At 50.7% G+C, this 22,785-nt stretch overlaps 1 protein-coding gene and 1 pseudogene across 3 annotated transcripts in view; both read left to right on the forward strand.

The window, feature by feature from the left end:
* SPECC1 (sperm antigen with calponin homology and coiled-coil domains 1) overlaps nt 1-20,860 on the forward strand; it is a 282,358-nt gene extending 261,498 nt beyond the window's left edge. For all 3 annotated transcript variants that reach the window (XM_054571171.1, XM_054571174.1, XM_054571172.1), the window contains 3 exons: nt 4,100-4,216; nt 11,924-11,983; nt 18,655-20,860. In XM_054571171.1, the coding sequence (XP_054427146.1) occupies nt 4,100-4,216; nt 11,924-11,983; nt 18,655-18,744 (267 nt within the window). In that variant the 3' untranslated portion in view covers nt 18,745-20,860. The remainder of the gene's footprint in view (nt 1-4,099; nt 4,217-11,923; nt 11,984-18,654) is intronic.
* On the forward strand, nt 7,050-7,152 carry LOC129068819 (uncharacterized; annotated as a pseudogene).
* Nucleotides 20,861-22,785: the final 1,925 nt, after the last annotated feature.

Raw genomic sequence — 22,785 nt, forward strand, 5'->3', positions numbered from 1 at the left:
CTCAGTTTCCCTAGCCCACTGGCCAGGGAATTTTCCTGTTTCCTTACTCTCCTGTCTCAGTAGCACTGGATCGCAGCCCGCGTCACTGGGACCCTCACACCACACCTAGACGTTTTGCCAATGCAGGGAAACCAGGCTCCCGGCGCCGACGCCAGACTGGACAGCCCTGTGCTGCCGCACGGCCCTGTCCTCAGGGCCTCCTGGGAAAACTGCCGGCCCTGATGAAGCCCAGGTTTCTTTAATACTTTCAACCCCTTCCCCTGCTCAGTGAGGCCGTCCACTGCTGTTCTCAGCTGCCCCCACCTCCCCTGGGGCTGCTGCTGAGAGTCCAGGGCACCGCCTGCGCTCTGGCGGGACAGGTGCACAGGGGAGCTGTAATGAAACGACACGAGAGGGCGGTCTGATAAAGCAAGAGTCAGCTCATCTCCTTTCTGATGCATGTGAGAAACACGAGCAGTGCACATGGCTGCCCCCCAGCTCAGTCCTTGCTCCCTGCGGCACCTCCCGGCTCGCAGGTGGAGCCCAGCGAGCAGCAAGGCCGCCTGTATCATAACAGTGGCAGCAAAGGCAGCCGCTGAGACTCGCACTGGCTTCGCAGGGTGGTCTTCATCATCTCATGTGAGGTGTCATAAATGCGCACACATTGCAGTTGTGCAGCCAGCTGTGTTACATTGGGAATTGCTGATACTCGCGTGTTCAAATAGGATTACGGACATTTTCAAATGGCACCCAGGGAACTAGAATTGGAGTTGTTCCACTCAGAAGTAAGAAGGGTAAAGCTTTTATTTGATAGTGGCATGTTCTTGGAATGACTATAATACTGTAAATTACAGCCGACTGCCTTCCATGTAGGCTGGCGTCCGGACAGTTTGAAGTCTTAAATGCAGTGAATAGAAGTCACATGGAAGAGAAGTGTTTCCTGCCCTGGATGTTGGGTCTGGTGACCTGAGGAGCTTGGGAATGCCTCTTTGTTCTTGCATAGCTTTGCTTGGCCTCACAGCCGAGGCCAGTCTGCATTGCAGCATGTCCGGCGGTCAGGCCGTCTGAGCTCTCCTCACCTCTCCTCAGCGTGTAGGTCGTTCTGATCGATCTTTTCAACCGTGGCTTTGATCGTACCAGATTTTATACCTGAGAGAATAATTTCAGCCTATTACTCATTTATAATTATATATCAAAAACTGTTCTTATGTGGCAGTTAAAAAATACTGGGCATTCCTTGGGGTGTGTTTGGTCTCTCAAAATGCTTCTGAAAATTGGGCAGATCAAAAAAATGTTTTGGATCCTACATAGTATAAGAGATACATGTTTAAAGTGTTTTCATTTTTAGAAAAAGATTTATCAAGCGCTGTAAGTTTTAGGGGAAGATTCAGGAGTGAAGGCAAGGAGGGAGGGAGGAGGAGGAGGAAGAGAGAGAGGGAGAGAAGAAAGAAGGAAGGAAGGAGGCACAGCGGACAGGACATATGCTTTGCAAGTTTGACAGAACTGGAGCTTGATCCTAATTCTCATTCCAGCAGTACTTCTTTTTGCTTCAGCTTTGTTGCCCACAAACTAGATACAGTGCCACTTACTATGTACGGTTGTTCCAAGAATTAACTGAGAAAACGCACAGTGACAGGCACAGCGTTGATACTCTACAGACGCCACTGCCTTAACCACCAGCGCCGTTTAAGGGAGAGCTACTTAAGGGGCCTTGACCTTGACCCCAGAGCATTTGGCATTTTGTTTAAAATGAGGCCTTTCTCTTGGATGTCATGTGGCATATGCCCGCGTGGCCTTTCAGAAGAAAGCTGCCCGGTTGGTGCCAGGCTGGGCCCATCCATGCAGGTGCCCAGTGGCCACCATGAACAGTAACCGAAAGTCGAGTGCGGCTCTCCTTCCCGAAAATCACAGGCATTGAAGGGTTGGAAAGGTTTGGAAACAGGGCCTCGGAGTACCTCACACGGCAAAGGAAGGCAGGCAGAGCATCTGACTTGTAAGAGCTGTGGAGCCAGCTCCCGCAGGTGGCCAGGCCGGCCTCCCACGCCCCGGCCCAGGCCCTGCCGTCCACCGCGCTGGTCCCAGTGTGCGGGACTGCGGGCGGCCCGGGCAGGTTGTGGCCCCCGCCTAGGACTCCCTCTGCTGTTTTAGACATACAAGCCTCTTCGGAAACCAGAAAATCAGAGTGTCCCCATTTCTGCAGCGGCCTCCAGGCCACCTCAAATAGCCGTCGGACCGAAAGAGGCTTTCACAGCCAAGATGCCGGACGATCAGCTTACCAGGAAGCCCAGCTCGCGCACGTTCACTCCCACACAGCGCCGGGCCCCTTCCAGCAAGGCCGCCCCCAGACTTGGATGTAACGCAGAGGCTTAGCAGCTCCTAAAATCTCATTGTGCTTGGGTCATGGAAACTGAAGGAAGGGGCATTACTACTGCTGTGTGTCTCTTTCTGCCAGGTAGCCTCCCCTGGGGAAATGCGGTCACGGCAGGTAGGAGAGCAGGGCTCACTCCTGCAAGCAGGTTCTAGAACTGGAGTTGCAAAGCTCAGCCAGCTTTGGAGAGGTTCTGGGGTCCAAGGGGCATCCTGGACCCGGCTGGAATTGAGAAGAGGTTTGATGGAAAAGACCCTAAGGTGGGGCCTGGGTGCCTGGCGTGTTCATTTTCTCAGGTGAACCGTGTGTGCGACATGCAGTACCACCCGCTCTGGCCTCAGTTTCTTTGCTGTAAACTGAAGCTTTTGACTTATCTCATCTTTCCGGGCCATGCCAGCTCAAACTGATGCTGGGGAAGCCTAGATAAAAAGCCCAAACAAGATTAGAAGCCATCTGCTTCTGAAACCCTCAGGAAACTTCACAGGAAACACATTACACCATATTTCTTAGTTCACATTTCCATCTACAGCTTATACACACTTAGAGAATTCTGTAACGGCCCCTCCCCCTGTCCAGCGGAACCTCACACTCTTCACACTCCCGCCCGTGGCCGCTGGTGCACACGCCTGCCCCGCATTCCAGGGCAGTGAGGATCACGCTGTGGCAGGGTTGCACGTGGCTTAGGCACAGGGAGGGAGAAGCAGTCAGTGTTCACCCCTCCAGGAAGGACAAGCCCTTCACCGCCTCTCCGCACCTTGGCTGGCTTTGCCTGCTTCCTGCTTCCCGCCGTGCGGTGTCCTGAGGAGGAAGACCTCGCTGCCTCCCAGCGCCCAGTGGCTGTGGGAAGAGTGCAAAAGGAACCCCACGTTTTCCTGCATCCTCTGACCAAACCAGGGGGGGCCCAGACATGGCCCTAAGGGAGGGCTGCAGCCCCCACACGGCCCCCTCAGGCTGTGTCTGCGCGTGTACACAGCCACGACAGCAGCCGGCCTGAGCGTTAAAGACCTAGTGGGCTTCAGCACCGACATCTCATTTGGGACGGGCTCTGTGAATCCGGGAAGAAACCCTGCTGGGATAAGCCTAGTCCACCGGGAGCTCAGGGCACTGGCGGGAGCCACCGTCTCCACAGGCCACCATACAGAGCTGGATGTGGGTTTCTCCCTCCTGATTTACCAGGCAGCTTCCAGCGTCCCTGCCTGTTCCGAAGGCAGAGCTCCTTTTCCCTGTGACCCTCATAACCCCAGTGTTGGGTGTGCCTGCGTGGTTTTCTCCTTCTGAAAACCCCTTCAAGCTGTGGGCAGAAGAGGGAGGTGTAGGGACACGCCACGAGAGCAGCCCCGTGGGTCTTCACGATGTTTTTGCTTTGTCTCGGTCCGACGGTTGTGAATCAGGGTTGCACCTGATGACGGTGGGGATGATGAGTCTCCCTTGGCCAAATAAGGCCAGGAGATGCAGGGATGGACAGAGCTTATCAGGTGGGTTAATTTGAAGATTACGTTCTCAGAGCCTTTAATATACCAGAGGCAGACAGAAATTCCCTAGTGTTTTGAGCCCTGAAGCCTTTTTTTCAAGATTTGGGCAACACCATATCTTGAATTCCTGGTACCAAAATTAAACATACTTCCTGCAGATTCGAGTAGTTTCCCGCCTTGCATTACAGCAAACCCGGAAACGGACACCCGCTCCCGCACCACCTCATTCCTGTCCTGTGACTGCACAGTCGGACGAGTAACGCTGCTTTTCCCCCCACAGAACATCGATATTACCAACTTCAGCAGCAGCTGGAGCGACGGCTTGGCCTTCTGTGCTCTCCTCCACACCTACCTGCCCGCCCACATCCCGTACCAGGAGCTGAACAGCCAGGAAAAAGTAAGTCCCCACCCGTCACCCTGGGCACCCCCCACACACGTCCCTGTGGGGCAGGGTTTAGAGACTTGGGGTGGAAGCGAGGATGTCGGTGCAGGGTACGGGCAACTGCTGAGTGTGGCTGTGCTGCGGAGTCCCACCCCCAGCAAATACTCCTCAGCGTCCCTTCCCCATAGAGGCCCCTTGTCACCTAGAAGAATACAGTGGAGACCCGCTGACTGAGCCACTGAGACGTTCCTGTTGCCCGTTGTCCAGAGAAAGTCCTAACAGCATCTGACCTTCACCGTGTGGAGGCCTTGGCCCCCTTTTTTCAAAGTCTTCAAAGAACCAACAAACATCACCAAAAAGAGTTCCCCACCCAAATATGCCTGGGAAACAGCACCTTCTGCCACGCTTTCGGAGATTGACAGTGCTCGTTGGCACAGCCGGGGCTTCGGGTCCTTCATTAAAGACCCTGCCCTAGATATCACATGCACTAAGCCGCCTCCTTCTAAGTACTTGCAACAGGAGTTGGCGGGCTTTTCCTGTTGAGGGCCACACGGCAGACTCTGTGGGTCTGTGGTGCTCTGTTATGGTTCAAGTCTACCACTGGGGCACCCAAGTGGTCCTGGGCAATGTGGGCAGGCTCTGTTGCAATAAAACTTTATTTATAAAAATAGGCTACAGGCCAGATGCAGCTACAGGCTCGGTTGTCAAATGCCGACCTGGAACACCCTACAGAATCATCTTGCACAGTGTGCCTTGGGTGCGGGTGTTCTCCACACTCATTCTTCAGCACATATTTCCTGCCAAGCCTCACGCACAGTGATACATACAGACAGCAGGGAGCAATGCAGACGTGTCCTCCACCCTTGTGAGAGGGACAATCAGCAAGTGAGAAACTTGCAAGGAATATAATAAACACGCAGTTGTAAATCCGGGGGGAGGGCCGTGGGACAGAGAGTGGGAGAGAGAACAGCGGAGGGATGAGTCCGAGGAGGAACCCGGACGGTCTTCCTGAGGAGGCGCCACTTCATCTCAGTCGAGAGAGAACGGGAAGGGTCCAGGGCCGGGAAGCGCAGAGCAAGGACACCGTGGTGCAGTCCAGACCAGAGAGGCAGGCCGGCTGCCTGCGGCACCGGGGCGCGCGGGAGTGCACGGGGCAGACGGGCCAGAGCAGCAGGGCTCCTGGGCGCGGCCCTGCTGGCAGAGTCAGCATTTTGCTCCAGGCCCTGAGGGGAGTCCTTGAAGGAGCCCGAACTATGGGGAGACACTGTCCCTGTTTTCTAAAGGCCTCCCTGGCTGTTTTATGAAACCAAATGAATTGGAAAGAAAACTAGATTGAAACAGGAGCTACCAGTTGGGAGGCTGTTGCCGTTGTCACTGTGATAACTTGGTTTCTCTGGCTTCACGCATTAGCCGGGGTGGTAGTTTTGCGGGACAGGGGCCTGGCCCAGGGGGCTGCCGAGGGCCAGCTGGTAGCGTGTGGGTGCGTGACTCTGTGCAGGAAAGATTTCACAACACAAGTCCAGGTGACTACAAGGACCCATTTATTAACGCTGGGGACAGTGAAACAAGGAAGGGCTTTGCATGGAAGCAGCAACGGGAGCCCAGGCGGGGCTGCCTGAGCTCACGGGGAGGCCAGGGAACAGGGGGCCCTAGGGACAGGGTCAGGGCGTCCGCCTGGGATGAGAGCCGCTGCCCATTGTTCTAGAGTTGGGGAGGCGTGAGCCTGTGGAGAAAGGAGCGGGGAGAAGAAGGGAAGGGAGATGGCGCCGCTGCTCCCCAGAGGGAGCCGCAGGCCTGCTGAGTCCTTTGTCTTGAGGCTTCCCTCTCTCCCTCTTGCAGGTGGGAACCTTAGGGGAGGGCTCAGGGGAGGGTCTGAGCACAACATTCATCAGTGCCAGGTGTGTCCCCTCAGGGTCCTGGTCTCCACTGACGGGGCAGTGACTGGGCAGGGAATCGTTTGTTACTGCAGAAGGTTCTGGCCTAGCCCGCCTGGTGCACTGCTTTTCTGGGCCTGGAGCTGAAACACAACGGACGCCTAGACGTCATTTCCGGGAGGAAAGGTTTCCCTCCGGGCCAGGCCCTTGTTTCCGCAGTGTTGCCCCCGCCACAGGCACTGGGGGCCTCCCCCCATGACCTGCTGCCCCTGGCTGCACGTGGCTTGGCCTCTGTGCCCAGCTCTCCGTCTCAGTTTCCCGGCTCCGCTGGCCAAGGAATTTCCCTAGCTTCTTGCTCAGGAGCAAGGTAGATGGAAAGAGGGAAAGATATTTGAAATATATCTTGGAAGTAGAATCAGCTGGACTTAGTGACTGAGTGGTGGTAGCGCAGGATCAGAGGAAGGAGTCGACCGTGACTCCAGGTGTCCAGCTTGACAGGACCCTTCTCTGAGGTAGAGAAGGAATAGATATCTTTAAAGGTTCTATTTTGATTATCCCACATAAAGATCAAAAGTGCAAAGAATGGTTATGGCACTGATGGCGAGAATAACTGAACGGAGGGATTTAATTTTTCAGAGTGCGTGTTAGGGTCCTCCAGAACAACAGAACCAACGGGACGGATGTAGAGAGAAAGAATTCTTCTAAGGAGTTGGCTCACACATTGTGGAGGCTGAGAAATCCTAAATGTGCAGGACAGCGGGCAGCCTGGAGGCGCAGGAGAGGGCTGAAGCCGCGGACTGAGTCTGAAGGCGGTCTGCTGCCAGAATTCCCTCTTCTTAGGGAGGGATCTGTCTTCTTTTAAATCAAGACCGTCAACTGAGGAGAGGAGACCCACCCACATTATGGAGGGTGTTTTGCTCTACCCACAGTCTGCTGATATAAACATTGATCTCATTTTAAAAATACTTTCACAGATTGCTTCTCGGCCTTTTGGCTAAAACCAAGTATAGTATCTGTTCTTATCAGTTTAAAAATACTTTCACAGAGACATCTAGAATAATGTGAGGTCAACTACCTGGACACTGTGGCCTAGCCAAGTTGACACAGAAAGTTAACATCACAGCGTATTAAAATTTCACGGCACTTTTCTGTGTGGTGCTGGACAGGATTATTAAACATTTGGAAAACAACAAACAAAGAAGTTCTGTCCCGAGTCATGTTAAGCTGTCCATGAAGTGTGCAGGTGGCTGGATGGCAGATTTGGGGTTCAAAGGGAATCGAGAGCTGTAAGGACAGATTTGGGGTCATCAGTGACTAGATCCACACTACCTGAACTTCATGAAATGATGGAAATGTTCTATATCTGTGCTGTCCAGTCTGGTCGCTACTGGCCACTTGAGCACATGGAATGTGGCAAGTGCAACTAAAATTGTGAATTTTTTATTTTAATTACTTTTCACTTAAATAGCCGTATGGCCACTCTACTGGACAGGACAGACATAGTGGTATCTAAAGCCTTGAGACTAAATGCACCAAGCCTCTACTCACACAGCTGGTTCCCCAGCCAACACCCTGCCCCGCAGTTCCCAGGGGCTTCCAAAAGACACCTGCCTCGCCTCTCACTCTGAAGCCATTTCTGGAACCAAAGACAAAACCTAAGTATTATGACAAAAGATTCCCCTGTGGCTCTAATATAAGAAATCACAGGGGTTTCAGGTGCTCTGTGCCAGGAACAGTGGACAAAGACCAAATAGAATTTATTATAAATCACACTATCACAGAGGCATAAAGAAAAGACCAAGAAGCAAACCGTGAAGATTGCGGCACTCATTTCGGCAGAAGGGATGACCCAGCAGCGACCCCGGCGTCTCTCCCCATTCTCTAGTCCCTGCCTCTTCCATGTGGCATTGCCAAGAAAATGGAGTAAACAATGGGCATAAAGCAATTCAGAATCATCAGAAGACCTTGCTAAAACTGTAGGAAGTGTAAGTCTAGGCACTAATACACATGCTGTCCAAAGCAGCTGTCTTTGTGAGAGGGAATGTCTGTCTGCAGTCATACAAGTACACCTGGCCTCTTTGAAGGACCTGTTGGAAAATAATGAGCGTAAAACGTTTGCTCTCACACTGCAAAGTCACGAGCATGCTTCCCGAGGACTGAAGCTGTGCCGTCGCGGTCCCCACACACCGCACACAGCCAGCTCCCGGGGCTGCTGCACCTATGGAAATGTTCGCTAGCACAACAGATGCTCAGTGTACTCACTTTCCCTTTGTCCTCGTGGTGCCGGCAGGATTGAGATTCTCTGAAACCGGCGATGCTGCCGTCAGGGAGCCCGAAGTCCGATTGTGGAAGGCTGGTCTGTGAGGCGGCGGAGGAGCCAGCTCCAGGGCGCTGCGATTCCCACTTCCAGGCCTCTGTGGCGTCACAGTCCCCTTGTCAGCCAGGGTCGGGTCTGCATCCTGGAGTCGAGGGCCCTGTTCGCTGGCTACCGCCTGCGCCCACCCCCGGCCAGGAGCACCTGCTTCCTGCTTCCTGAACGCCCCGTGCAGACGTCCGCACATGGAGTGGATTTTCACCACTGCCTGCTGTGCGGTGGGCGTGCTTACACGACGCTTCCGAGTAGGCGCACTGGGAGAAACTCGTAGGTCAAAGTCATGGATGAAGGTTTTCAGAATACATGTCAGTGCAGCATGACACGGAGCACGTATGAGAGGCAGCACAGGGGAGCTCCCCCAAGAAGAGGGGGTGAGGAGGGCAGCCCTCCTTGAAGGAGGCACGTGTGCGGTCAGGTTCCCCGGGGAGCCAGGTCACCTGAGGGAAACGTACCCTTCGCCATTGTTAGGTGAGTGGCGTGTGGCCCCCGCCGCGGTAGAGCCCTGTTCTGGCGAGCTCTGTGTCTGTGCTGTACCAGTACATCAAGCCGGGCACCAAAAAGAGGCCTGTGTTTGTAAACACCTACTCAAATCAAAATCTAAAAATTGTGTGACACAAACCAGGAAGTTCAGAAATCGTGAGCTCTTCCTACCAAGATAGACATAATTAAATCAAGTGAGTTTGACATCGTTATTAAATAGGGAATTTCCGATCAAACTAACAAGGATGTCTTCTAAGACATTAAAGTGATTACACGCTCAGAGAGTGTGAGTTACAGGCAGTGGAGGCTTCAGCATTTTCCAATAAAAAGCAGACTTATCTGTCATCCTGTGAAACTTGGACTTAACGCTAAACAGACCCGGGTGATGGAACGGAGCAGCTGGTGTCCGAGTCTGAAGCGGAAGGCGGAGAAGCCTCGGACTTGGGAGTCCTGCTCCCCTCACCGTCAGGGGAGACCGCTCCCTGCTGGCCAGGCCAGTGGCCCAGTTCTGAAACCGCGGGCTGGGGGCTTCCGCTGTCCTAGAGCCGGAAGGTCCCAGGCCTGCACTGGTCCCCCCATCAGCACACCCCTGCCTGGCCGCCGCGGGCACCGCCGCGGGGGCTTGGGACGCGCTGCCCCGGCGCCCCCCCCCCGCCCCCCAGGCAGTGTCTCCTCCTCCCCCGGCGGCCTTCTCACGGGGCTGTGACGGCAGTGCCGGCCCCGCCGCCGCTGCCAACGTGGACAAGACTCACTTCTGTTCCCCCCGCACGGTCTAATGCTCCCTGTCGCGCTGCATGCTGTTTCAGAGGAGTGTGACACTTTGAAACAGTTTTTCACTGCGAACCATGTCTTCTCTGTGGAGCGACTGCTTAGAAAACAGCAGCAGTTTCAGTACAATCAAGCTAGAAGGGGCTTGAGGGAGTTCTGAGTAAAACCTTAGGTTTAGAAATGCCTTTCTCTTAGACCTTATTGGTAATCAAAGAATGCACATTAAGACAATAAAATGCCATTTTCAGCCTGCCGCATTGGGCAGGGACTTTCAAAACCACGCTCGATGCAGGTCAAGGCGTGAGACAAGGGACGTATACGGTACTGCTGGACTTCAAAATTGGTGTGACATTTTAGAACGCAGTTTTGCTTTACATACCAAGAGCCATAAAAAATATTTGCGTCTTGACTTCTGACGTAAAAACTGGCTCACAAAACCCCTCCTCTCCCAAGTTAACCCAAAGGACTTTAAAAGTAAGGACAAAGGCCTCATTAGCACCAAAACCGGAGATTTACCGTCCACAGTTTGGGCTAAATTAAAGGAAGCCAGGAGCCAGTTTACAGCTCCTCTCTCAACAGAACAGAGAGTCCTGTTGTGGGAACACGAAAGTTTCCAGTTCACCCCTTAATTTCCCTTAATTTGGAACAAGGGGGCTGGCCGCGTGCGCAGACAACAGCAGCCAGCCAGCTCTGCGAGACAGCAGATGGGCGGGAAGCGCGCACGGGCTCGTCTCAGTGTTTCCCTGTGACCTGCTCTGCAGAGCCCAGGGCCCGCTACGGTGTTGGGACAGACCCCGCCACCTTCAGGCGCCAGGTGGGCTGGCAAGGACAGAGGCGGGAAGCTGCGGGAGGCGGGGGGAGGGGCACATAGAAAATTATGTATAAAGTCTAAATGGATAAAATTACAAGATTCTGAGGAACATAAAACATGAATATGTAAAGAAACACTTGGCTTGCAACTATACTTAATTTACTAAATTAAATTTTAATATAATCCTAATGACTTCGTGTAAATTATGGAGGAGAGGAGGCATGACCAAATGATTCTTAAATCTGTTCAGATGAAGAAATAGAGAACAACCAGAAAGAGTCTCACAAAGAAGCAACAAATTAGGGATACATGATTATGGATCCGTATCTTTCAAATTCTAGGGAAAATTATTTTCAATCTCAAGTTATGAACCAAGTGGGAGGCACAAAAGAACTTCGCATATATGAGTGCTTCCAGAAAAGGTGTATCTCCCGCATGCATCCTTAGGATGGAAGCCTGTGAGCCTCCTCCAGTGCAGCAGGGCAGTTAGGCAGAGGCTGACGTGAGGAGGTGGGGATGCTAGGACTGGAGGACTTCCCAAAACAGTGGCACGGCTGAGTCACAGAGAAGAAAACCCTTTGGAAAACCCTAAAATGTTTTTAGTGGCACAGCATCGTGACAAACTATAGAGAAGGAAACGTGATTGTAGCGCACTACTTTGTAAATGCTGTTCATTGTTTTCAGTTTTCAGAATTTCCTATTAAAAGAGAGCAGAAGACTTAAATGTGGTTATAGAAAAAAGTGAGCATTAAAAGTTTTAATAATATAAAAGTAAAACTTATGAGGTAGAGGAAAGATAAGGGGAACTTCTTCCTTATCATATGCGGTGGAGTCCGGAAGTACTGTCCATAATTGATGGAACAAGAAATGGAGATACAGGATATTATTTAAAGTCACAAACACAACCAATAATGTACTAAAATTAGCCGTGTGGCTACGAGGAAGAGAAGGGAGAGGTGCATGACCCGGGAGCCCTCATTCTGGGAAGAAACTAGTAGGAAGTGTTTTAGGAAAGGAGATGGGTGGGAGGCTGCGGCAGAGACGCAGGCTGGTCACCCGGAGGACCAGGGGGAGAAGTGAAGAGTGGTTCTCCCAACGACCCAGGGTTGGGGGGGCGAGTTTTCATTTGATTACATAAACTGTGCACATTTAGGTAATATTTTGACATAGCATGATTAGACAAACAACTGTTGATACACAACAGGAGTGTGTGTCCTAGATCTAGACAAAGTAAAAAATAACAGCTAATGAAAATTTATTTTGGATAGTAAAGAGTCAATCAATAATATTATTTTTAGTGACAATTGTGACCTGTCAATTTCTTATACTGAGACCATCATTTGCGTATTTGACTTAAATTTTTAAGCTATATATTTTTAGTTGATAATTCCAGTCTTTTTGTCTTTTCAACTTAGAAAAGGAACCTCTTGCTGGCATTTGAAGCAGCCGAAAGTGTAGGCATTAAACCCAGCCTGGTAAGTACCCTATTTTATGTCCTTTGTCACACTTCAGTCTAATTACACAAGGAGGAGCTTTATGCCACCTACTAACAGTGCCTCACAGAACACGAAGATCCCGTTGAAGGTGTGTCAGTCATGATCCCAAATACACAATTACCCAGTCGGTCAGGCCACCTACGATTTAGTGTTTCCTCCCTTCAGACTCATCGTGGGCATATTCAGATCTGGAAACACAGGGCACTGAGTTAGCACGAAAGCCCTCTTGTTCAAGTCACCTGGAAATCTGAATGAAATGTAATTTTTAAAATGACAATACATAGCCAAGCCCCGAAGAAAGAGTGGGGAAGAACCAGGTGCCAGACATGAAAGGGAAGTAAAAGCCAGAACCGGGGGCCCGAGCTCCCACCGCAACAAGCCCGGCGGGGCCGGGCGGTACGGGCGGGCTGCAGGGACGGCTGCTGTTTCATGCCCACCCCGGAACAAGAGCACTGTTCTGAGACCCCTGCGCGGAACCAAGGCTCCCAAACGCAGCTCTTTTTAGTGAAAGAGAATGTAAAAACACTCCACCTGCCAGGCCAGGGAGGTGATGAGGAAGTTTGCTTTTTCCTATAAGAAAAGAAAACAGCCAGGTGAGGTGTGGAGTCCAAATTAGTGATGTGCGTGCTGCAGGAGGCCCCTAGCTTGCACTGCGGTGCCTCTGGTGCCGGACGCCCCTTGGCGAGGACGCAGTGAGTGTTGGGACACGCGCACAAGCCAGAAATTACTGAGCTTGTCAGCAGACACAACAAATGAGAGGATTGTCGCCCAGAACCAGAGAAAATAAAGTAGTAAGAAAGAGACTACAAAAGACTCTGTTTAAACATACTAAAGAGATCAAAGGAATAGGGCTCACAAGGAAGGAGCATGTTAGTATAAAAAAAAAATTGGGAAAAATAATCCAGGAAAACTTCTGGAAATGGAAATTTGGAATTAAAAACACCAGTTGGGTTGAAAACCTGATTAGATACAGGAGAACTGGAAAACAGACCTAAGGAAGTTACTCAGAACGTAAATAGAAACATTAAAAAATGGAAAATACAATCGAGAGGTTTTATGAGTTAGTACATACTCAACTTCAGGAAATGGAAAACCCAACTAACAGTTGCTTAAACTGTAAAGATGTTGTTTTTAAAAAAAGAAAGAGAGAAAAGAAAAGAAATCCGGAAGTGGTTTCAGGCCGAGCTCAGCATTGAGCCCAGGACCCGGAGGCCTCTCCGTACTTCGCCACCTCTGACCTGTGGGCATCTCCTCAGCTGCGTGTCCGTCCCTCTGCCGCCAAGTGTGGCTGCCCAGCTCCGCACATCGCTCCTTTCTTCAGGGCAGGGGAGAGAGGAAGAAGGGATAGACAGGTCCCCCCGCCCCCGTTTTCCTCCTTTGATAAGGAAATCAAGGCTTCCAGGGTCCCTCCAGCTTCTTGGCATTACTCTGTCTCACAGTCCCTGCAAGGGCAGGGAAGTTTGACAAAGCGAGTGCACAGCATTTTCAGCGTCTCTACTGGGAAGCCTGCCAGGGAGGTAGAGGTTGGGAATGACTTAGGTATCACAGAGCTTAAGAGTTTAAGAGACGTGGACAATAAAATCAGATAGTGACTGTGTCCCATGTCGAGTAGGAATTCCAGAAGAAGAGGAAAGACAGAATGATAGACAGTATTTGAAGAAATGGTGCCTGAAATTTTTCCAGAATGATGAAAGACTGAAGGTTCTTAATGAATCTCAAACAGGATAAATAAAACAAAATATTCATTCAGATAAATCATAACCTCAGAAAAAATGAAGACAGATAATCTACAAATAATTTCTACTAACCAAAAATTTTCAAAAGGCAATCTGGTAGAAACTTGTCAAAGGCAAGAATAGGCAACTCACAAATCGCCAGTGAACATTTCAAAAGATGTTCAATCTCGTAACAATCAGGAAAATCTAAGTTGAAATTCAAATTTCACTGTAGTGAGACAAACTTCCAGAACCTCTGAGGATGCAGGGCATCTGAGAAATGAAACAAAGTACAGCTGCCAAAGAAATTTTAGTACGTGAACAATGTCACGCCACTGTGTGTGAAACAGAATGGACAGTTTTCAAAGGAAGTATAAATATATGTTAAATGTTAATATTTCTCCAAAAGTTACTCAAAAATAAATAGAATTTTAACCATTAAAAAAGCTGAATTCATTGTTTAAAATGTAGTCATACACACATGGACACAACCAGTAAGCCCAGATTCTGCTAAACCTTCAAGAAAAAGATACCCCTGTCATGTGTATCTGAATGTAGAGAATTTAAAAAGTAATGAGGAGACTTACATCTCTGGCTGGAGTGGAAAATCAAAGGTACAATGAGAACTTGCTAGGAGATTATATTCTATACAAGAGTATACAAGAATATGTGTTTCTTTGTTGTGTTACAGTTCGCATTTGCTTCTTTCTGATGTAACATTCTTCCTCATTTCCACCTAATGCACTTCAGAAGTCAGCAAAAGCTGGGAGGAGAATGAGGCCAGCTGCAGCCTCATTGTCAGAGCCAGCAGTTCCGTTTTTACAGGTATCTGCGAGGGGCTGCTGAGAGCGTGATCAGCCTCAAAAGCACTTAGGAATGTTTGTGAGCAATTTAACAAGTGTATGTCATCAACAAAATAGAAACTTCCTGTATTATTAAATTTGCTTTTCAGCCCTGGCCAGGTGGTTCAGGGGGTTGGAGTGTTGTCCCATAACCGAAAGGCTGTGGGTTCAGTTTCTGGTCAGGGCAAACACCTAGGTTGAGGGTTCAGCCCTAGTTCCAGGTGCATGTAGGAGGCCACCAGTCAATACTTCTCTGTCACAACAATGTTTCTCCCTCTCCCTCCCTCCCCCCCCCGCCCAAAAGCAATGAAACATGTCTTTGGGTGAGGATAAAAAAAAATTTGCTTTTCAATATCTTGATGTGGATTGAAAAATAATATATTTAATTATGCATGATACTTTTAAAATACATTCAGAGTTGGCAGCAATAATAATCCCAAGCTTTTGATCAAATTCTGTTGTTAAATTAGGAGAACAGTCACTTATATGTGTGCAGTCAAGTAAGTATGGGTTTCTGGGTACAGCATATTGATAAGGACTAAATTTTTTACAAGCGGAAGATCCCCAGTGTCCCCCAAATTTCAGGAAGCTCGCCGCTCGCCACAGTGTGACTCGGGCTGGCTCATCATGAGGGGGCCTTGTGATGTTGCTGTCACTGCAAAAACAGCCAGAGGGCATGTCCTGCAGGGGTTGGTGCATCCTCCTCGGGGACACTCCCGCAGCGGTCGCGTGCCTGCTGGTGACTGAGTAAACCGGGGCGTCCGCCAGGGCGGCCGCTGCGCGCCCACGTCCGGGGCTTCAGGCCTCCCGCGGGAGGCGCTTACACCTCCGACCCTCGGAGGGGCCGGGGCGCGGCCTTAGCCCTAACGGGGCCCCTCCGTGCTGTAAACCTGAGAAAGGGCGCCCGGTCGCGGGCGGAGCGTGTGCCTCGCGCTGGTGTGCCGGGCATCCCCGGGGGCGCGCCCCGCGGGCCTCAGAGCCGGGGCCGTGACCCGGGGACAGCAGGCACGTGCGGGCTGAGAAGCACGCGCGGCCCCTGAGCGGCAACGGCGGGCGGCCGGCCAGCGCTCTCACCCGCCCGGGGGCCCCGCAGCCCGGACAGCCGAGCCGCCTCTGGGCCCTCGGAGCACAACTCCTCCGCAGCCCTGCGTCCTGCGGGCGCGCGGTGACTTACCTGATTGTAGAGCTGCCAAGGGCCAGAAGGCGTCTGTCTCTTTTTTCTCAATTTTGTTTATTGTGGTAAAATACAAATGACATGAGCTAAGGGCCTGTTTATTGGTCAGTACCAGACTCTCCTGATTAGTACAGCTTTATAAATCATGAAATCGAGTCTTCCAACTCGATTCTGTTCTGAATTGTTTTGACTGTCTAGTGCCTGTGCCTTTAGAGTCACGGGGTTGATATCTACCAGGAAAGCTTGTTGGGATTTTGATTGGGGTCGTGTTATCGCTGTAGATCAGACGGGGATGACTTGACATTTTAATGCATCGTCATTATTTAGATTTTAAATGTATTTCATCAGTGGTTTGTAGTTTTCTGCATGTAGGTCCTGCATAGGTGTATTTTGCTTCATTTTAGATTTATACTGGTCTTACTGCTCTTGTCTGTCTTTTTCTCTCCTCCTTCCCCTCCTCCCCCTCCTCCCCCTTTCCCAACTCCTGCTCTTTCACCACCTCTGCCTTCTCTTTCTTTTTCTTCTTTTCCTTCCACTTTAAATTTGTTTGTCATAAATTCCAGTTGTTCCTTGCTGGGTATATGGGAAAACATTTGACTTTTGGATATTGACTTTGTATCCTGAGACCTTGCTAAACTTGCATTTTAGTTCCAAGAGATATAATTGAGACAATCATGTCATCAGCAAATAAAGATACTTTTACTTCTTCCTTTCCAATCTGTATCCCTTTTGTTTCTTTTTCTTGCCTTTCCCCACGAGCTAGAAATTCCAGTACAGTGTTGGAGAAGAGAGAGACATTCTTGTCTTGTTCCTTTTTCTTGATCTTAGGGGAAAGTTTTCAGTCTCTCACCAGTAAGTATGTCAATGCTTGGGTTTTGGTGTATTTCCTATAGTAGGTAAAATAAATTTCCTTCTAGTCCTAGTTTTTTTAGAGTTTTTATCATGAATGGCTGTTACATTTTGTGTAATGCTTTTCCTGCATTTGTTGATTTGATCATATGTTTTTCTTACTTAGGCTGTTAATATGAATTGCATTGATTGATTTATGGATATTGAACCAGCCTTGCATTTCTAGGATGAACCCCACTGGATCAGGATTGAATCTGCTAATATTTATTACGGGTCCTTGTGTCGGTCATAGTGTGAGAAATGGATCTGTAGTTTTCTTGCAATGTCTTTGCCTGGCTTTGTTCTTAGGGTGGTGCTGGCTTCATGGAATGAACTGGGGAGTGTTCCTTCCTCTTCTGTCTCCTGCAAGAGACTGTGTAGAACGGGCATTATTTCCTCCTTGAGCGTTTGGTATAATTAACCAGTGAAACAACCTGGGCCTGATGTTTTCTTTTTTTGAAAGGTTTTTAAACTACTAATTCAAATACATGTTATGCATCATCAGATTTTTATTAATGCAGCATACTCTCTTTCCCTGAAATGTGTTAATTTCTTCAAACAGCTTCTAACATGATGTGGACAATGTACCAAAACATTTTAAGTTGAATTGTTACGAGATTCAGGCACGTGAGAGGGTCTGAGTCACCCTGAGCAGGGGCCGGACTCTCGAGGCCTCTCTGAGGTGGGCGGCGCCTTCCCGTCACGGGAGGCATCTCAGGGAGGCGTCACGGGGAGGCGGCTCGCCTCTCGCCACTGGCTCGCATCTGTGGGCGTTTGTTCCTTCATTTCTCAGAGCTCGTTGGTCTCCTAAGCAGCGTGCTCAATTCTTGGCACTTCCTTTTTGTATTGTCATGCTAATGGTTCCCCTGCTAATAAGAACTTCAGCTTTCCCTGCATCAGTCTGTGTGCATGGCCCTGACTACAATATCTGAGGTGGGAGACTTCTTATCTTTGTATCCTGTGAAGACTTACTCTATTTAAATTTTTCTAGGTATATGTGTGTAGAATGTTGCACCTACTCCTCCACCCCTCTTGCACAACCAGTGATGTGCTGATAATTTTTTATTATAACCAGGGAGCAAACTCAGTGAAACATACTTAGATGACACTGAAGCAGGGGACAGATGTCTGGCCACAGCTAGTTCTGTCACTGCCCAGGAGCAGAGCTGCCAGTCAGGTCAGCCTTATTCCTTCACTGCGTTTCTGCTTCTGGCTCTACATTAGGTCCTTTCCTACTGTTTTCTTGGGACCACAGAAGAATCCAGATGCAATTGTGAGTGAGTTATGAAATCCGCTAAGTAGCATACATTTCAGGAAATTTGACTGGCCTCATTGCCTGGCACTTTCTGGCCTCTGCTTTCTACCTGCCTGCTGCCTACTAAGTTAACATTGAGTGGTAACACCTGATTCTGGTAAAACAAATGGTTGCATTTTAAATTGGTTCAAGAACGTTGAGGTGATTGCATTCTTGGGACTGTACCTTAAGGCACTCATTCCACAGACGGAAACAGTATGCACCAAGATGCTCATTGCAAAGTCAGTAACATGCGGCGGACACAAACTGCCCATTGCGCCTGCCAGCGAAGGGACAGCCGTTCCCTCGGACGGTGCATCCACTGAAGGGACAGCTGGCGACAGTGCTGTGGTGTGGGGATCATGTGTGCGGATGCTTGGTGAGAAACACAGAGCACACAGGGTGTGCACGGTGTTGAAGACGTGAGTAGGAGTCACAGGTAACTCAGAGAAGCAGAACCCCCCTTGCGACAATGGAATTACGGGTGACTTCTTCTTTTCACACTTTTTTTTAATGCTTCCATGTTAAAATATGATCAGGGTAGGAGGTCATGTTTGATGTTTTTAAAAAGGGATGGTGTCTCCTAAATAAACAAGGAGAAAACACTTCTCTTTTAACCAATCACATTCCACGCTGTCTTGGCGTTGCCTCCACCCGACGCCTCACGGGTGGAGGGCTTCGCGGCCACGCTGGCCCTGCCCGGGGCCCCCATGACCCTTCCTCTCTTCCTCCCGCAGGAGCTCAGCGAGATACTGTACACAGACCGGCCCGACTGGCAGAGCGTGATGCAGTACGTGGCCCAGATATACAAGTACTTCGAGACGTAAGCCCGAGGACCCAGCAGCAGCCGCGACTGCCTGCAGTTTGTCCTGGAAGCACCTGGTCACTTTCCTCAGGCCCTGCTCTGCCTTTCAAAGGAAGGTCCGACCCAGGGGGTCCCACACGCGAGTAGCAAACAGAGCCGGGCTCCCCATGCACCCACCTTGGACCTGGACACATTGGGAGGGAAGTTGGGGAAGCTTTGCTCTCTGAGGGGGCATCTCCAGTCACACTGAGTGACTCCCTGCCAAGATGCATCCACCGTTTTACTAACAGTCCTGGCTTTTCCCTTTATAACAACCTTGCCTTTCCTACCTTTAACCCCCCCGCCCCCCAAAAAATGAAAAACAACAAAAGACAGACATGTGCTCTCAAGCAGCCTGGAAACACACGGACCTGCCTTTTGGGAAAATGTGCTGACGTTCTAGGTGACAACTTCTTAACGCTTTCACATTTTTCAGTTATTCACTTGACTCTCTGGAAGGAAAGTGAAACGGGACAGTTGACAGGAGCTCCTGGGTAGGTGGCCGCCCGTGCCTGAGGGGTGGCCGGCAGACGGGAGGGCACGCTGTGCTGGGACGCGGGCACACGGGGCTCCCGCTCAGCTGGTCGGTCCCGTGCGCACTGTACGTGCCGCCTCCGCTCCCTCCGTCTGTCCCGTTTACTCACACTCCGAGCACACCGGCCGCGCTTGCCCCTCGTGCGGAACAGACCGCTCTTGTGCAGAGGCCTGTGTCTGCTGGGGCCTTCGGGTATTTGTGCAATGGAACACGCTGAAGATACATACCTCTTGGGATACTGGGCAGACAGCAAATTTAGACAATATTCCGACTTTAGACTGATGTAGCATTCAGCACTTCATCAGGCCTTTCCTGTTCACATGGCTAAAGGAAGCCCTCAGGGACGGGCAGAAGTGGCTCTTTATAATTGAACAAAGGACACTGCAGTTTCTCTACTATCCTGCCATCACCTTAAGTGACAGCAGAATGCCCCAAGTGGCCCTGTTCGCCTCGAAGTCCTCTGTGCAAGTGGCCACCTGGTGGTTCTCTGTTCTTGGCGGGAAATGAATGCACCTTACATGGCAGTGGGGTGCGGCTCACGTCGGTGAGTCTGAGGTGAAGTCGGCACTGCTAAAGAAGGGCCCATCGCTTTGCGTTCATGCCCCTCAAAGGGCTGTTCTTACCATGAGTCCCTGAGCCTTACAGCACTGCCGTGGCTTGAAGTGACTCTCTGGCGGCAGGGCCACTTGTTCCAGTTGGGGGCCTGGGGCTGCAGGCCCAGCTGCTGCTGAGCACGGCCCCTCCCTCCAGGCCGCCTCTGTGGGCTGGCAGCTGGGGTCTGCAGCCCGCCCATCCTCCAGCTCGGGGCTGGGAGCTGGCCTGCTTGTGGCTGCCCGGGGGGCCCAGCGTTACAGTCTCCCACCTGCCCCATGAGTTGAATCCAAGTACCCAGAATGGGACCAGGGCTGTGTCCCGGGTGTTGTCCAAGTTCCCGGGTCCACAGGGAGGTGCGCAGGGCGGACCGGGGCAGCCAGGCGCAGGGAGCACTGAGTGGTCTGGAGCCAAGATTTCCTGACTGGCCCTCTGTGTTCGAGGAGAAGTTGGAGGCATAGGCTGAGCAAATTCACCTGACTCCCTCCCGATGAAGTACCTGCACAAAAATTACTGCTTGTGCTGCTTCCTGCACCCATCTTTTGTTGACATGACTGATAACACTCTCTTCCCCGTGCTTCTGGGTTGCTCACCATCACAGCAGGGAAAACTAGCGTGCCAAGGCGTGCGGTTGGGCTGCTGGTGGCTGCGTTTGAGCGGGGATGGCTGCAAGGCTTTGTACGTGGGAGATTTTTGCACGGGGTCTTGGATGCCCACAGGGGTGTTCAGCATGCATGGCGCCCTGTTTCTAGTGATTGCCAGGAATGATCCTGCACCAGCTCCGGGTCAGCAGTCTGGGCCCGCCCCTCCCTCCTGCCTGGTGCCTGCTCCCTTCAGGTTAAAAAGAGGGAAAGAAATGTCCTACAAAAGGAAGACCATGTAGCAACTTATTTTTATAATTCAAGGAAGTTCCTTTACTGCCGTTTTCTTAGCTGGTGGGCGTACGGGGAGAGGACGCATGTGTCCTGTCAGGAGAAGCACAGGTGGTGGCCCTGCTTGGTCCTGGGGGGGGGGGCGCGGGTCTGAGGCAGCTGGGGTGCGAGGTGGGGCCCTTCAGCACTGCAGGGCTAGGGCGAAGCTGTCCCAACCTTGGCTGGGCCACAGAGCAGGGTTTTGAGATCCGTTTTCAATTAGAGAGCTCAGAGCACACCGGGAAGGTGGAAAACGGATCGCTGAGAAAAGGTGGCGGCGGTAGCAAATTGTATCCTTTCCAGTTTTCTGTCCTGAGGTTTTCAGACGCTACGATAGCCACGTTTCTCCCCATCTTCCTTCAGCCAGTACTCAGCCATTTAAAATTATTTGGTGGTTCTGCAGGTGCTTTTTTTAAATGTATTGTTTTTATGCGAAGGACGTGCAAAGTACAAGACCCAGAAGGTGGAGTTTCTAAAGGACATAAGGAGAAGGCATGGGTCTGAGCACGCGAGTTGTTTCGGGGCCTTGAGCTTTCGCTGACCAGGGCTACTGCCGCGGCCCCTGTCTCCCTGGGCAAGTTCTCACGTCTCGTACCTCGTCTCTTCTCTTCCCAAACGACACTAGCCTTCAGTTTCCGTTCTTCATTCTGCTGCTGCGCTGTAGCTCTGCTGAGACCGTCCAGAGTAGATGCGCAGGTGCTCCACAGAGTGCACTTCCCAGAGTAATTAGCCGCCTGGCTGTAACAGCGTCTGCGGTTGTCTGCGTGGTCTCCCCTCCCCCCGCTTCCCCACCAAGGGGGGGCAGGCCTTTTGGCGCTTGGAGGTGCAGGGTTCAGGTTGGTGAATACAAACCCGTTTGCCAAATCCAGCAGCATCTCTTCCCATTCCAAAGCTTCAGTGCCATGCTGAGATGAACTACCAAGGACATGCAGTGAAGGGTGTCAGCTCACAGCCTTTTAAAAGTGTTTTTAATAGCTCAGCTGCCTGTGTTCACCTGGCGTTTCCCTTCTCTGACCCAGGTTGGAGTCTGGCTGTACCGTCCTGAGTAGCTCACTAATTTTAACTACATTAGTTGAATGCCATTGATACATCTGTAGCCTTGTTTCTGTACAAAGCACACCAGACTGTACCAAGCATTCTCAGGATATCATGTGCCAACAGAGCTGTATTTAACTATTAACATGAAAGTGTACGAAAAAGAGAAAGTGTATGATGTATGACTCTAATATTTCTAATAAATATATTTTGTTTCTGTCCGATGATGATTTTTCCCCAGTGGCATTTATTAATATTTTCTCAAAGGGCCAGGATTACCCTGTTTTCAAACCAGCGTCTTCCTGTCTTTGTTCCTCGTTGGGCAGGGCCCCCCACCCCCCACTGCAGCTGTTCTTTGCTGCGTTACTGGAAGGTACCAGAGAGCGCCGGGGCCCCAACGCCCCTCGGCCTCCTCCCATCCACAGCCCTCCTGCTGTGACTAGTCCAGCATGTGTTCATATGTTTTTTCTTTCTTTGTTTTTTGTTTTGGGTGTTTTTTGTTTTTGTTTTTATTTTTTGCTTATTACCTTCACCTATTTCACCCAGCCCATCCCCCCATCCTCCCTCCTCTCTGACAGGTCAGTCTGTTCTCTGATCTATGAGTCTGTTTCTATTGTGTTTGTTAATTTTTGTCCATTAGATTCCACATGTAAGTGAGATCATACGGTATTAGGCTTTATCTGACTGAACCTGTTTCACTGAGCATAACGCTCTCCAGATCCCCCACACTGTCACAAAGGGTAGGAACCCCCTCTTTCCCGGCCGAGTCGTGTTCCATTGTGGGAATGTGCCACGGCCCTTTTGTCCACTCACGTCCTGACGGACACGGGCTGCTTCCGGACCGTGGCTGTTGGAAATAACACTGCAATGAACATACAGGTGCATGTGTGCTTTTGAATCACACATTGTAGGTTTCTTCAGGAATATTCCCAGAATTGGAATCACTGGGTCA

The sequence above is a fragment of the Pteronotus mesoamericanus genome, unplaced genomic scaffold (genome assembly GCF_021234165.1).
Source record: "Pteronotus mesoamericanus isolate MK-2021 breed Mesoamerican mustached bat unplaced genomic scaffold, CSHL_Meso_final contig_22, whole genome shotgun sequence".
Classification (NCBI taxonomy): Eukaryota; Metazoa; Chordata; class Mammalia; order Chiroptera; family Mormoopidae; genus Pteronotus; species Pteronotus mesoamericanus.